Source organism: Varanus komodoensis, unplaced genomic scaffold (genome assembly GCF_004798865.1).
Source record: "Varanus komodoensis strain SLA01 unplaced genomic scaffold, ASM479886v1 scaffold68, whole genome shotgun sequence".
In the NCBI taxonomy this organism is placed as follows: Eukaryota; Metazoa; Chordata; class Lepidosauria; order Squamata; family Varanidae; genus Varanus; species Varanus komodoensis.
In genome coordinates, this window is record NW_025336321.1 from 1,531,117 (window position 1) to 1,547,643 (window position 16,527).

The window sequence follows — 16,527 nt, forward strand, 5'->3', positions numbered from 1 at the left end:
TGTTCATTTATTGTGGCACCATAAAGAGTAACCAGTTTATTCTGGCATAAGCTTTTGTGGACAATGGATGTACTTCATCAGATGGATGTACTAAAGTGGACAGCGTCCATGCAATCACATGCTAGGATACATTTATTAGTTTTTAAAGGTGCAACCCTATGTACGGTTAAACAGAAAAAAGTTCTACAATTCCTTGCATTCCAAAGCCAAGCAATTCCATAAGACTGTGTTTCTTCCTATAATAGAGTAAGATAACTACTCCCTTGATTTTTTTTAAACTTCCTGTGTCTGCAGCATGCCAAAACCAAAACTTCCTCTTTCATGCTGGCTGTCTTGTAGTAACTTTTTATTTTTCTTGTATATTTCTGCTTCAGCAAGCCATGAGAGCCACATACCCTCGTGGCTTTTTATCCCATATCATCTTGGGTAGGCTGCTACCTACGCAGACCTTTGCTTTGAAGTAATTAGACCTGTGAAAGATTTGGAGTAACTCCAAGCACAGTGATGACAGAGAGATGACACATTTCCATGTGAAGGGATGCTTGTCATGCCTCTGCAAAGTGTGCAGACACTCAGTTCCTCTTTCCTTGTTCGTCTCATTCTTCCCAAATCTGTTGGCCTGCAGCTCCCATCACCTGAACCAGCACTCTCCTCAGCTATGCTGGCCATGATCAGAGTTAGTGCCTTGCTCATTAGATTGAGGAAAGACAACGAATTCTCAGGAAATAGTTTGCAAGTGGCAGCACGGCAGTGGGTACTTCATTTTGCAATTAATGCAGTTGCTAAGAGACAACCGTAGAAGCCCTGTAACCCAGGAAGACCTCATATCAGAGACCTGGTTTGCAAACCCACAAGCTCTTCTGCTGTTTAAACCCCACTGAAGGCAGTAGGACCTAGGCAATCTAGCTGCCAATTCTTGAAATCTGAGGTAAAAGTAAGGTAGAAGGTGTCAGTGAAATCACAAGCCCTAGTCTTGGCTCCTTCATATTTAGGCCGAATCTTGCTTTCTCCTCTGCTTCAAAAAATACAAGGTACACCAGCGACAATCGCAGAAGGCAAAGGGGCTATGACTCCTATGATCCAACCCATGCAGGTTCAAGTTCTGTGCCTTGCTGGATTTGCCTAGACCACTCTTCCCTAAAGTGGTGCCCTCAAAAGGTTTTGGACTACAGCTCCTATCACTCTTGCTAATTTGATGGCTGGGGCTGATGGGAGCTGTGTTCTAAAGCCTTTGGGCTACATGGCACCTGTTTGGAGCTAAATGCAAACTGCCCTGCTCAGTCAGATACATAAACAGGAGCATGGCTGAGAGAGATTCAAAGAGGGATGCTGTGCAGAGCGCTTGACTAATGGAAGGGAGCCAAATCATGGTTCTGTATCCCATAGCCATGTCAAACGCTAGCTAGGGGGTACGTCAAAAGGTTTGTGGGGGACTCTTTCTCTAAGTCTCCTGTAATTTTAACATGGCTCCTTGTGTAGAATTGCAACCCTTCTTTCTAGCTCTTGCTGCACTTCTGTGCCATCTGGAACTTTGGTTTAGAAAACACTTATTCCAGATCAGAGTCTTACTTGGCACTGAGTATAGTGGATCCAGTACAGGTATTCACTGCCCTTTGCTTTTCTACATCGTGTTGTATTGCAACCTAGATTTCCAATGGATTAAGTTGCCATTGTTACCTCTTTATGTCCGCAGGATACTCAACACTGTAAAGAGGTAATAATCATTTCCTCAGTAACTATCATTGCATTCTAATACTGATCTTAGTTGTCCGAGTGATTATCATTATGTAGCCAGTATATGGTCATCAACACACAAGAAGGAAGTATCATAAGATCTGGGGGGAAACTAAGCTTTCCTGAAGTCCAAACAATATTTAAACTGAGAAGAAACCTCAGGGGAAGAATTCTCTCCTGCCAGATATCCCAGTGAGGATACCGCAGTGATGCTGCGTAGGTATTTGGTACTGGGTGAGAACTAGGCATGAGGGAATGTCATGAAGTATCCTGGAAAAAGGCAGGTGTCCAACCAGCCAGTCATGAATAGAAGCACTCTGATCTGCTGCATTTTGTTGTGGGTCCCACTCTTATTTTATGCCTAATCATAAAAGTGCTCCAGCACTGGGATGGTGCAGCAGGGGAACACACAGCCACCATGTACCTTAAATAAAGCAGGGATGCGAGGGAAGAATTGCAAAGTAAACCACTGAGCCATTCACTGCTTTGCTTGGGACTGTCTATTGGAAGGTACAGAAATGTACTAAAGAGATAGATCCAGTACGGATCCTACACATTTTTGCGAATATGTATGAAACCCATCAAAGCAATGGCTAGCAACTGAAAAACAATTAAACCATAACAAAAAAGGAAGCATTAAGAGCGTAGTCCCAAGGGACTGCTTCTCAGTAGGCAATCTAGGACCCATCTGTCCATCCTAAGCCCTGTTGTCCAGAAATGCTAACGATTCCCCTTGTTCATTCCAGTTACAATCCGCCTTTAGGTGAGGGATAGGAAGCAGCAAACTATTAAATTTAAAAGACTAACTTTCTGGGAAAGAACATTGTGGCACTATTTTGTGTGATTCCAAAAAGCATCCTTGTTCTTTTTTCATATTTCTTTGGCCTCAGGGTACTAACTCCTGGACAATTATACTGCATATGGGCAACAATAACTAAGCTCTTTCTAGGTAGCTGCTGAAGGAATGTATAGCTACTAATTGCTGTGCTACTTGAATCATACCTATGATTATTGGATTAGATCATCCTTTTGATATGTCTGGAATGACATAGATGCAATATATTGAGAAATATAAATATAATCCATCCGAGAAATATTTATTACAATGCCAGTGGTTTCAAGTCAACATCCAAACATATTGTGTAAAATTCACTCATCTCATAAAATTGTTTAGCCTTGACCTCCATCACTACATGCATACATTCTGTCTGAACATTTGCAAGCAGGAGGAAGAGGAAGCATTGTTGGAGTCAATGTTCTGCCATCACTTACCAAAACAGTGGAAACCAGGAAGGAGAAAATGCATACTTTCAGGAAATCAATAGAACAGATTATACTGGAATATTACGGAACAATGAGGAACATGCCAAATTGAATTTTATCTGGCCAGGGCGGCTTATTTTATAATGTGAGTTTTAATTAAGATTATTTTATATGGATTTTAACTTGTTTTATCTATGTTGTAAGCCGCCCCGAGGCTTCGGCGAATGGGGCGGCATAAAAATGTTTTAATAAATAAATAAATAAATAAATAAATAAATTAAATTACATAAAGGTTAATACTTATAGATAGTGGAAATTAAAATACTTACTTTGCTTTTCCATTTTTTCTGCCAAGGAGCTCCAGGAGTGATACATAGGATAAATGGCTAGGTCAGGCTGAGAGAGCAGGCTGGTTTGCACAATAACCATAGCCAGACATGGATTAATTTAAGCCATGGTAATTTCAGTGTGAGCTGAAGGCCACTCTGAATAATTGCATTTCAGCAGGAGGTTGCCATGGTTAGTTGCATCATCCAAACCTTGTTAGTGGGGGTTGTTTATGAACCTTCAGATAATCCTGCAACAGACCATGGATTATTTGAGGTTAACGCTCAAAGAACTCTGGGTTTGAATTGGCATTCAGGCATCCACCTGCAGCGTGGCTTTTTATGGCTTAAAAAAGCTATGGTGGGTGGCAGTGATCATGTGAGCTGGGTCACTGCCTGGCCCAGAGTCAGTTCCCCAGTGGATTATTTATTTATCAATTTATATCCTGCCTTTTTCCTACAAAGGGCTCAAGGCAGCTTACATCTCCTCCTCCATCTTATCCCCACAACAACAACCCTGTGAGGCAGGTTGGGCTGAGAGTCTGTGACTGGCCCAAAGTCACCCAGTTGGCTCCATGGCTGAGCGGGGACTAGAACCCAGATCGCCTGAGTCCCAGTCCCATGATAATTACCAATCAAGAATTTGAATATAGTTTTTCTCAGTCCTGTTCCAGTTTTCTAGCCACTATACCATGCTGGCTCATGATATAAGGCAATTGGCACAGGCAGAGATGATATTACAGGTTAAGGGATTGAAAACCATTGCCAGATCACCTCCATTTCATCCCCATGCTTCAGTGCTATGTGTCTGCATCCATTTGGTTTGCCTGCTCAAGGGTTGGCTTCTGGAACTGACTGCCTGGGCCTTCACCTTCCACAGTAAACGGAAAAATGCGTGCCTGAAATGCTGATGACCCAAGCCTATGGAACCCCAGCCTGCCACCTCTACTTTTTAAGGCAGTCAAGGCATCTCCTGGTTACTCATCAATTGACAGTGCAAACAGCCCTAAGCCTTCTGTGACCTTCTGCCCAGCTTGCTATCAAGTGACTCTTGCTCTGGCTTCTCCCCCACTTTGTCAAACTGTTATCAGCAGATTCTTCAGGGTTTTTCTTTTTAGAAAAACCCTCCTTCCGGGTTTCCTAACACTACCACCTTTTTTATCCAATGAATGGAGGATCAAAACAGATAGTCCTTTAAAATGTAAAGCAATTCCCAATACAGGCTTCCTAGTGCTCTGTATCTGTGTCTACCAACTATGGCCTCAGGACTCTATTGAGGACTTTTAAGATTTGTATCTGGCAGAGTGGGATTTGCCCCTACTCTACAGCAAAAGCTTTTAAAAGACTTGGTTGCTGGATACAGATTTAAGGTCTGCTTTGCCTCTAAGTGTGCTTTGAGGAGACCTGCTCTACTGGAATCCACATTTCCCACAGTGTTGCAAAGCCCTTGATATGAGACCCATCTTCCATCTCAGCCCCTGCATCGAGTATGAGAAGTGCTACGCTGGAATAGACCAAAGGCTTAGCTAGGCCAGCACGCTGCTTCCCACTGTGGCCAAACTTATATGCATGGCAAACCTGTAAGGTGGACATTTATGTCCAGTGGAAGCCTTACTGGGGCCCAAGAACACCTGATACTTATTTTCAACATTTTTCTCCTGACAGCCATCCCGTGGGCAGAGACTTTGCCCAATGTGCTTCTGGCTTGGTGCCTCTATCTGTACCTTTGCATTGAGCTCATACAAAGACTGTAACACTTGTCTGCTCCTAATTGTCCATATTTTATGCTCATGTCCCATGTGTGCTTTTCCCTAGTTGTGCCAGGCCTCTGGAAACAGTATGAGAACCAACATCAACAACCTTTCTGCTGTAAGAAAATACTTTAGGACAGTACCTGTGTTTTATTTTAAAAGCCTGTTTGCTTATGCTTATTATTTTCAACTTCTGAGCTACTTAATTGATTCTGCACTCAGTTGAAAACTGGCCGGTGTGTGTTTAATCCCTTCAGAGCTGGTTACTAAGCAAACATCAATTAAGCTGCATTTGGAAAGAAGACTCCTGTCTTGACTAGATTTAGAGGAAGGGCTATAGTGGCAGAATACATGATTGCATGCAGAAAGTCCCAGATAGCTATTCCATTCCTAGCTATTCCTAGGTAGGGCTAGGAAAGACCTAGGCCTGAAACCTGGAAGAACTACCATCAGTCAAAGCCTGGCTTAGACAACACAATAATGCTCAAGGGTTGAGCACAGGTTAAGTTGTTGGTGAAATGGAAATTGTTATTGAAATGTGCATTATTTTGTTCTTTGATTTACATTACCATATTTGGTAACTGCAAACAACTCATGAAGAGAGCCCATTTTTTAAACAGAGTTGTGAACTATGGCATTTCCTTAGTCAATAAACCATGCTAGTTTGTAGCTTGTTAACTGCGAACAAACCACTAAAACCATGGCTTGTGAGTGTAGTCAGATTCAGATAACACGATAACCTGAATTTCACCAAGGCACGATTCAACAAAAGCAATCACTCAGCTTTGAGTGTGGGTTACCATGTTGTGTCAGCCCAGTCAGTGTCAGTAGTAATCAGCTACACAGACCAATGGCCTGATTTATTTGGTGTAAGGCTAATGGTCAAATTATCAAGTAATTAGAGAAGCAGCAGACCTGTATTTAAACTCCACATTCTAAGAAACTTCTCTCATGCTTATGCATTCCACTGCAACATATTGCAACACCCTGAGACATTTTTTTTCTTTTGATAATGCTTTCAGACTTTGTCCGGGCATACACTGAATTTTAAACTTTTTATTCTAAACTTTGCTTCCCACCTTCCCCCTCCCCCCAAAAAAATGTATAGAGGAAGATGTTTTCTTAAAGCCGTGTGATAGCTTGGAAGTGCCCAAGCACTGTGTAGAAGTTTCTTTAGTAACAGCTTAACAGATGATTGAATGAATGGACCAGTGTACTAAATATGAATTATGTCTTGAAGCCTTCCGGGATGGTGTATTTATGTCCTACTTATGGACTTCCCAGAGGCAGATAGTTGGCCACTGTGTGAATAGAATGCTGAACCAGATAGACTTTGGCATGTTCCAACAAACTTATTATTATTTTCTTATCTTAGTTATTTATGACCTCTTCTGGCAGTTGAGTTGATGTTGGCTGGTCACCTTAACTAGATTTAGCTTTTGGTGAACTTGCTGTGGTGAAGGGAGCTTTGGGAAGACTGGGGCCTAGCTCCATCATCTTGATGTTGATGGATATGCAGGCACACTTCCAAGCTGATGCATGATGGGTTGAGTCTGAAGGTGGGATCTTCATTACATATAGGGTTCTCGATGTCGGGATGGAAGCCCAGTTGAACACCTGAAGCGGGCCAGAAAGACAGTTAAATTGTTCATTCAGCAGCTCAACAGCTGCTGTGTCTTTCATGATCACAAACATATATTCTACTTCTCCAATTATTTCTGCTTCTTCTACTTGCAATTGCAGGGCTAAACCAGGGCACATTTTGCAGACAATCTCTGAGCGCTACACTGAGTTTTGAAGCATCAGTACTGAAGGGCTCCTTGATCAGTATAAAGTTATGGTCCAGTAAGATCCAATGGAGAGGCACCAGAGAATTCAAAACAGTTTCCGCTTGCAAATGAGGTTACAACTCCTTCAGAAAATAGCACGCAACTGAGATGTCTGAAAAGATTTTATGCCCTAGGGCATTCTGAACAAACTTTTTCAAGCAATATTTTCAGCTGAGCTGTTTTTAGCAGTTCTTATTTGGTTTGTTACTTGAAAATTGGAGAAGTGGTTTGGAACGTTAACATTGTAACAATGTCATGAACAGCAATGCAGAATGAGTCTTGGGTAGGATTTTGCCTCCATAAATACTAAAAATGATGGAACTGTATGGTGTCACTTGTTGTTTTGCAAAAGTCTGCTGTTGTTTGATGTCAAGGTATGTTGCCATCCTGTTGTAACAATGGGGTGGCAAAGCACACACATATTTTCAATTTCTCACCCCTGGTCAAACTATGTCCCTCTTGTCTAGTAAAAACAACAGTGAATCTTGTGGCACCTTCATGATGAACACATCTATTCTGGCAAAAGCTTTTGTGGACTATGGCCCACTTGATCAGATTTATATACATTATATATTGTGACAGTGAGAGGGTCAAAAGGAATTAACAGTGAGGTCAGAAGGAAATTAAATGCACAAAGTACTGAGAGTGACAATCACATAATTAACGAGGATACATGTGAACTCCATAGCATGTCGCTCGTGCCATACATCATTTACGGAGCAAGCCATTTTTCATGGCTTTGCACATGATTTTAGGGCAATATGTTGGAAAGCCATGAAGAACCATACTAGGCTTTTGAAAGTGGGGCTTTCCTTTTTGGGATCCAGGAACCCCCTTGCCCCTACTTTCTCCAATCCACGGCTTGTTGAAGCATGTAAGGGGAAATTCCCAGACTTCTTTCTTTACTCACATGTGCAGTGTGTGTTCTCTTTCAGAGGTAAAAAGGAAAGAGCATTTTTCAAAATGCTTCCATAGTAAGGTTGCCAATAAGTTTGCCAACGAACTCAAATGTATCACATATATTTTTATTTCTTATCAAAGTAGCCAGACAATTCTGATAAGTTTGTTTGTTTGTTTGTTTATTTCATTTTTATGCCACCCTATAGCTGAAACTCTCTCGGTTGTTTAAAGCAATCCATAAAAGCAAGACAATCAAATGCAATAAAAGTACCATAAAGTCTAAGAAATATTAAACCATTTAAAACAATTAAAACATACATTAAAGAGTGACACTGTAATATTATAGGATGTTCATATAGAGGCTTTCCCATGAGGAAATCTGATATAAGCCTGCGGGGGGGGGGGGCATTTTCCTCTGCATTGATACCCAAATCATGAGTTGTGACTCTGGACCAACTTTATGTTCAATATATTCCTTTTTAAAAGGTCACTGTATTTACCTGGGCTTACCACTTTTGTGTTTTAGATTTATTTTACCTGCCACTTGGAAGATGACACCAAAACACGAAACACAGGTAGGTTCACTTCTTTGAATGTCTTCTTTTTAAAACTGGAGATGAATAAGGAAGCCTTTTTAAAGGAATAAGGAAACTGGTTTGACATTAGTGAAAGTAGAAATGCTGTGCAAAAATACTTATAGATTGTTCAGAAAGCAGGTCCTTCCCGTTCTTGTCTTGTGTGGAACTATATAATACTAGCTATGAATAAAGTGTAGAACTTAAAATGTGGTGATATATTAGGACACCGAGAAGGTTGTGTAATTGCTGCAAAGAAGAGATGATAACAGTAGTTCCTCTGATATATATGTAGTAATGGTAAGTGGGAGGCAGCTTTTGCAAGTAGAGGTCATGACAAACAATTCCACTGATGTGCTTGAAAGCAAAGAGGCCATTAGAATGTGGGTGTTTATTTTCAGGTTTCAAGTGCCTTAAAGCAAGTTTTTCTGCAAATCTGCTTCCATGGGCAGATTGCTCTTGGCAAAAGTGGAATTATCTTTAAATGTAGCTTATATATTCAGGATGTAAGCCATCTTGTTCCAATCCATCTATTTATGTCCAGGATCTGATTCATCTCTTCTGTGCAGCAGATTTGATTTCTGTGTGACAAAAATGAAGAAAAATACAGCTGTTTTTGAAACATAAATTGACAGACAAAGATATCATACACATTTACTGCTAGTCACCAAATTTAACAGGTTTTGAGCTCTACAATATTGAGATAATGCTGCCCAGTCTCAAAGGGCTGTTGTAATGTATGCAAAGAGTTCTAAAGAACAAATATGAACTGAGCAAATGTTAAGCAACAGTAGTTAATAATCTTCTTCAAAGGTAATTTTCTCCTCCTGGGAAAACAAATAAGAGTTAAAATTGCCATGTGATATTTACTGGCAACATTTAGACACATTTCCTGTCAGACAAAAATATACCACCTGTATCTAGCCCCTGCTTCCCCATTCAGCATAAAAGTTCAAATGTTCAAAGTAGTCAGGTGGATAGCCCATAGGGGTTAGATTTATGTGCCCCAATCCCAAGAGAGAATCTAATCTGCATTGCAAAATTATGTATGTATGGGGTTTGATTAAGGCTTCTTGTGCACTCTCTGTTTCTAGTAGCTATGTATTCCCCCCTGTTTTTACTCCAGACGAAGGATCCTCTGTCTGGCTTGGGATGCTAGTTAATGCCAGGGACTAATACTGTGCCTAGTCTAGAGTAAAAATACACCCTGGCAACAGACAGAGGTCTCGCCCAGCCCAGTTGCTTGAGAGATGCCAGAGACACAACGCCATAGATGGAATGCATGTGGTCTTCTCCACTCTTGTTACTAGCATTGCTCTTTTGAGAGCTATAATGATGAAAAAATCTAGAGAATGATTTAAAATGATTTTATTATGCAAATAAACTCACTGGGGGAGAATGCAAGCTCCCCTAGTGAAAACTTCACCATTTGGGCATGCATTTTAATAGCCTACAGCAGTTATAATGCACAGCTATAGTTATGTTAGAGTTGATGGATCTTCTCATTAAAAAGGCATTGGAAGCAAGTCACAGTGACAATAAAAAGAATTTGGAATTCATTCATGCAAACAGAAAACTTACAAATAAAAATATATATGGTTCTGTCTTTTAATGAGCCTAAACTAAACCAACACTTATGTTCAATGAGACAGAACCCAAATCACATGCTACAAATGGCAGATAATGGTGTTGTAATTGTAGGAGAGAGACACCTTGAAGCTTCCCAACACCTTGGTGGGCTAACTTTAGGGGCATACCAATCCTGTTTATTTTGATCTGTTTGTTCAGAACACACTAGAATTTAAAAAGTTGCTATATGCCAATTAGCCCTTTTAAACAGAGGTGGGCAACGTGTGGTTCTCCAGATGCTGTTGGCCTATAGTTCCCATAAGCCCTAGCCAGCATAGCCAATGGTGATGAATGTTAGGAGCTGTAGACCAAATCATCCAGCAGGATACAAGTCGCCCACTGCTGCATGAAAACATGCTTTATTTGGCTAACAGGAACCAATTGTACTTTTACTTTTCTTTTGAAGTTCTGCTTAGTGCTAGTGAATCTGTAAGAAATGATTTACAGCAATGAGAGTCAGCAAAGGGAGGATCTCCTTGTGTGGCAATTCTGGTTTAAGGAAGAAGGTCACTAAATTCCTAAATTGCACATTCTAAATGGCATGTCTCAGAAATACATCTTTCCCTGCTGGCACTTCCCCATCCCTCCTTAGTACCCTGCTGCTTACTTGAACAGGCTCCTGCCAACCTTCAGCCTGCCAAAGGTGTAGCTAAACCAACATCCCCCATGCTGCAAACTACAGCCGCTGGCATATGCACTTCCTGTGCCATTTGGTGATCTCTATCTCTATTGGCAATCTTGATAGAGCCAGTTTTCCAGGGTTCCTGGTACTAGGTCTCTGGATCCAGCCTCCAGCAAATCTTCTATGATGCCACTGACACCAGGCCAGGTAAATGGGGTGATGCGTGTGGGCAGCCAGAGAAAGTTCCTTTCCAGCTTGGATTATGGTCTGGGGCAGAGAATAATATGGGGTCATTGTGTATTGATACAATGTACCCTGCTTGAGCAGCTTGGAAGAAAGGTAGGATATAAGTATCTTAAATAATTCCAATTGAATAAAATGAAATTGCCAGAGTTTGCATTCTGAATGAGGAAATAGCCATTTTTGGCAGCATCATTAGTCCTAGTATGTGGCTGGTGGGGGGAAAACTGGGAGCAGTAAGGTTCTCTTGGAGCACCCCTTATTTCTCACATGAGAACTGGTGGTGTTTGGGGGCTAAACATAGCTGTTGTGAGCCAGGAATCTTTAGTCTGATGCTTACCTTTGCCACCAAATCATTGATCTGTCTATTTCAGCACTCTGCCTACTGCGACATAACTTCATCTTGATGAGAAAGGAAAGACTGGGCTTTTCTTTTTCTGTTTTGAGTTGTTGTTCTTGATCTACCCAGGAGTGGCTTGTGGCTCATGAATGTATAAAGCACGAGTCTGTTTATCATCTGTTGTTTTTCTTCGTTCTTCCAGTTTTTGTAATGCTTAATCACAGAAAAGCTAACCTTCTTCCTGGTATTATTTTTTTCCATTGGGCTGAATCCAACCATTAGTTATATTTAGAACACACCCATTGAAACCAGTGGGCCTTAAGTTAGTCATAACTTGTTTTCACAGGTCTTCTATAAACAGGGCCAGTGTCCAAGGCAGGGATGGTTGGGCACCTTCCGTGGCCCACCTCACAGCAGGTGCTGACTGTCTAGAACCCCCTGGAGTCACTCCTGTTCTCCACCATTGAAACCTGCTTATTCCCCTGCTTATTCCCCTGCTTGTTCACCAGTCCAGACCAGGCAAGAGAAGTGGTGAGAAGGAGAAGCAGAAGGTACCACCGACTCTTTGCCCACCAATCAGCAATGATGAAAAGAGGATGAGGTGCATCTGAGGAAGGGGACCCATTGACGGGATCTTGGCCAAGGCCCCCCCAAAACCTGCAGCTGGCACCCACTCAATCCATAAAGTACTGGCTGAGGTTAATATTACATTCTATCCTTAACTGTTATTGCGACTTAAACAGACTTGATCAGCAAAACCAAAGCAATGAGCTTCTGTGGCAAACACGGGTTTTCTTGAAGTACAGAAAAGCTTCCCCTTAGCCTTTTTGTTGTCTCGCTGGAAAGTAGCTTTCACAAATTTCCCGGCATTGCTAAATAAATCCCATGTTGAGGTATACGCCAGTGTGATCTGTGTTGGGGGTGACTGACCAAGGAGAACTTGAGGTTGTGATGCACTGCACAGCGCAAAAGTTGGTTAGTGTTCAGCTACTGTGAAAATGGTGAATACCCAGCTGGACATAATCTGAAAAGGAATGGAAAATAAAACTGTCTTCATGAAGAGGTACAATGCAGTCTTGCAGAGCTGGAAAAGGTACAGAAAAGGGCAACCGAAATTATCAAGGGGCTGGAGTTACTTCCACTTCAAGAAAAGGTTGTAGTCTGGGCCTGAGATGGTTTAAGCTTAGAAAAAAGATGAACATGGAGAGACTTGGTAGAGGTACAAAAGTATTAATGGTGTGGAGAAAGTGGATAAGGGATTTTTCCCCTCCCTCTTTCATAGTCCTGGAACACAGGGGTATCCCATGAAACTGATTGACGAGAGATTCATGACAAAGAAAGGGAAATACTTCTTCACACAGCATATAAATTGTGGCATTTGCTCCCACAAGATACAGTGATGGTTATAAGTTCTCATGGTCTGATGCAGAATACCTCTGGTTCTTCTGCTGAAGCAATAATGGGAACAGTGTACTACTCTCTTAACTCCAAGAGAGCCTGAGAAATCAGGAAAAACCCTCAGTTGCGCAAGTGGCACACAGTGAAATATACCACTTCTACTAATGTGAGCTGTTCTCTTGGTTGCAAGACCTAACTTTTATATATTAATCCTATGATTTAGTAATAACAAAATAATGGCCCAAAAATCAGAATTCTCGGCCAAAGTGAACTGATTTGGATTCTGTGCAAGTTGGTGGTAATAAGTTATAGTCATTTTAAGGCCTTTCACAGCGACTTCCAATGCATGGAGAATATGAGGAGCACTAAAACTTTGTCTTGTCCCCGAAGCATTGTCTAGGTTTACACAATATACCAAGTCACCTGGGCTTATATGGATCGTCTGAACCCAAATGGCACTTAAAGCTCGCGATGGACAAAGCTCCTAAAGAGCCACTTGGCAGAGTCGTTGGCTGCTCCAGCCAAGTGGCTGTGGGGAGCACCCGTGGCAGCCTCCCCAAAGTGCCCCAGTGGCACTTGAGGACAGCTGTCAGAGGGTACCCATACTGCTGAGCCTCTTCTAGAGGAAGCTGAGCAGAATGGGCTCCCTTCATGCCACTGGTGGTGTGGGGTGGAGAATGAGCTGGTAGTGCAGCTGGCAGTGTGAAGGGCTGTAGCTGCTGCGGTGTAGGCTTGTGGCTTACTCCTAGCTTGTTTCTGCTTCTGTTTGCCCAGCTAGAGCAGCCTGAAAATGAAGCCACTCCAAAGGTTGACCAATTGTGTCTTTCACAAATACAGAAAACAAGGCACAGTTGGTTTGGTCATCTAAACATGGTTTGTTTGTTCAGCTAAAGCAGAAAACTGGTTAATATAAACCATGACATTAGCATCATGTGTGAGTACATCCAATGACCTGGTCTGCATGTAACGACAACCCAGAATATTGGTTGAATTTGAGTTGTCATTGAATTGTGGTTTGTTGAATTGTGAATTGTTGTTATGTGTGAACCCTGCACTGTGGGTTAATCAAGAACAACCCAGGAAGATAATTCATGGTTTGTTGCTGAGTTGTAGCTCTTGAATCGTTTGTGGTTAGCAACCCATAGTTAAACCATACTTTAGGATTCACATATCATGACGACCCACAATTCAGTGTCAAGCCATATTCAATTCAAATTCTGTCAATTCAAAACCAGGCCAATGGGGCTTGTATCATGCACTTCAAAATGGGATGAACCAGTCCTGCAGGTTTTGTAGGTGGCAGCAGCTTGTGCTTGTCCTGCTAAATGGAGCCTGGACTTCTGCACCGGATGTTCTGGTGGCACCATTGGTACCTGAATATTCATAGTCCAGTTTCCTAGTAGGGTGAATGCCCAGAAGACCAGGCTTGTTCTAGCAAATATTAGCTACACTGGAAGAGGATACTTCCTTGGCCAGTTCTGGACTCTGTCCCTTCATTGCAACGGTACTTACAAGCTGGATAATGGAGACTTGATGGAAAGGGTGCTGTGATTTCCACTTTGGGTGGAAATCAAATGCACTATACACTGTGCGCACACAGGGGCAGATTGATTCCCCATTTCTTGGTCATAATGGAACTAACCATGCAAGCAGAGTTTTTGGGAAGCTTTCTTGGTGAACTTTAGGTGTGAAACCCAAATTTAATTTTTTGTCAAAGACAGAGTCCTTTAAAATACTATTAGCTAAGTTTCACTGTGGTGGTAAAAAGCTATAGAGGAATGTTCTTGGGAGGTCTAGTCAGTCTATTGTAGCTTCAGGCATGTTCATGTATTCTGTTAACCTATCAATAATCTTGAGTTGCTTCACCTACTCTGGGCTTCCCCTTTTGATAATGTGAAAATACATCATGCAAATGATGGTGATGTGGCTGTCTTGTCTTTAGGCAAACGCTTCTGCCTTTTCCTCACATCCTGATGGTCTTTTGTTTTCTGTGTCAAAGCTAGCTGAGAGTGAGTGATTACATTAAGAGAGCACATCCAAAGCACCACCCAAGGTAGCCTTATTCTTTTATAAGCCCAAATCCAAGGAAAGTATTCCAAGACCCTGCTTTGTGAATTGGGATCATGTTGTTATGTGCAAAATGGGGCTTTTATCTTGCATGCGATAGTCCTCCTCTTGTGGCATGTGGGAAGCATCAAGTTCCAGGTTGGGGCCACATCCTAAAGCATCTGATGTCCAGCATCCCAGACTTTTGTGAGGTGAATGCCTCGCCAGAGGACTTTTAGACATTCACCTTGGATTTACATGGATGTTCTTGTTAGTCATGTCCCATCCATCTCAACCCCATGGACAACATTTCTCCAGGCCTTCCTGTCCTCCACCATCCCCCGGAGTCCACCTAAGCTCACAGTCCACCTAAGCTCACACCAACTACTTCAGTGACTCCATCCAGCCACCTCATTCTTCTGCCATCTATTGTTCCCAGCATTAGGCTTCTCTCCAGGGAGTCCTTCCTTCTCATTAGGTGGCCAAAGTATTTGAGTTTCATCTTCAGTATCTGACCTTCTAAACAGTGGTCAGGGTTGATCTCCTCTAGGACTGACTGGTTTGATCACCTTGTGGTCCAGGGGACTCGCAGGAGTCTCCACCAGCACCACAATTCAAAGGCCTCAATTCTTCGGCGCTCAGCCTTCCTTATGGTCCAGCTTTCACAGCCATACATTGCAATTACATAGATGGTCTCACCTTTACTGCAGTGGTTCCTCATCCATGTGTGAAGACTACCAGAGAGAGCTGCAGCTGTGCAGTCTTAGGGCTTCCCTGCATATGGCCTTAAGGGGAGCGGGGCAGAGTTTGCTCTCTTTCTCTTCTAATGCCTGCATAGGCTGATTCTCAAAATCCATGGAGAAACCTCAGGGCCTAGAAAGAAACCTGGTCTGCACCCAGCTATGTGCAGAGGGGCTCTGCCTGCTCAGCTGTGTTGTGGATGATGTGTGCTGTGCTGGGAATCCCAAAAGGCAGAGTAAATTTTAAATGGGGGATCAACAATTTGCGATAACTGTCATCTGTCATTTCCATCTAGTGAGGCTATTTAGTTTTGGAGAAAGCCCAGAGGGACACCACTTCAGTGCTTTATTGATTGAATAGCAGTGATGCCCTCCCTATTTTGCTGGATTTCAACTCCCATCAGCCCCAACCAGAGGGCCACCCTTCCACATCCACCAACTAGGTGCAGAAGGCATGTACTGAGCAATTCTGAGCTTGTGAATTTGTTTTGGGTACCAGACTAAAGGGAGCATGTCTACCTGGAAGCAAGAGCTACTGTGTCAGTCGGACTTACTTCCAGGGACGTGAACCTAGGGCTGCAGGCAGAGGAGCTCAGGAGTTTAGGAAAATGTGGCGTAGCTTGTACTGTGTCTGAAGCTACTGAGAGTGCGTTTGTGGATTAGAAGGTGACCTGGGTCAGATGTAACAGGAAACCAGTGGTTGGGTTTGCACATAACACTAAGCCACCCCTTTGAACAAGCCCTGTAGCCTAATTTGGCTTACCAGGGTGGTTGTCTCCCCCTTCCCCCTCAGTTGGCTAGCTGACTCTGGTGTGTGTCCCAGGGGAATTTGTGACAGAGACTGTCTTATCTCCTTGCCCTGAGCATCTCCCCACTCCAGTTGTCCCCCTCTTTTCGTTTCTTGGCTTTTTAATGTTAGGTTTAGGCAGGGCTTTTTTTTGTCATAGAACGCACTGGAACGGTGTTCTGGCACCTTTTTTCGATGGATTTTTCCACGGGCGTAGCAGGCCGGTGGCAAAATCATTAAAATGGTTCATGCAGGCTGCTTGTGTGTCCGCACTGGTTGTGATGGCGCTGCTCGGCTTGGGACGCTGCTCGGCTTGCGCTTGGTCGTGTGGTCACGCACTGAGTGCT

General features: G+C 42.6%; 1 protein-coding gene across 4 annotated transcripts in view; it reads left to right on the top strand.

The window, feature by feature from the left end:
- The window catches only part of SNX10 (sorting nexin 10), a 39,964-nt gene that overhangs the window by 5,528 nt on the left and 17,909 nt on the right, over positions 1-16,527 (top strand). For 3 of the 4 annotated variants that reach the window (XM_044450720.1, XM_044450721.1, XM_044450724.1), the window contains exon 2: positions 8,330-8,378. In XM_044450720.1, coding sequence (XP_044306655.1) covers positions 8,355-8,378 — 24 coding nt within the window. In that variant the 5' untranslated portion in view covers positions 8,330-8,354. Of the gene's footprint in view, positions 1-1,213; positions 3,143-8,329; positions 8,379-16,527 lie in introns of those variants that run through there. The other variant, XM_044450723.1, reaches the window with a different exon arrangement.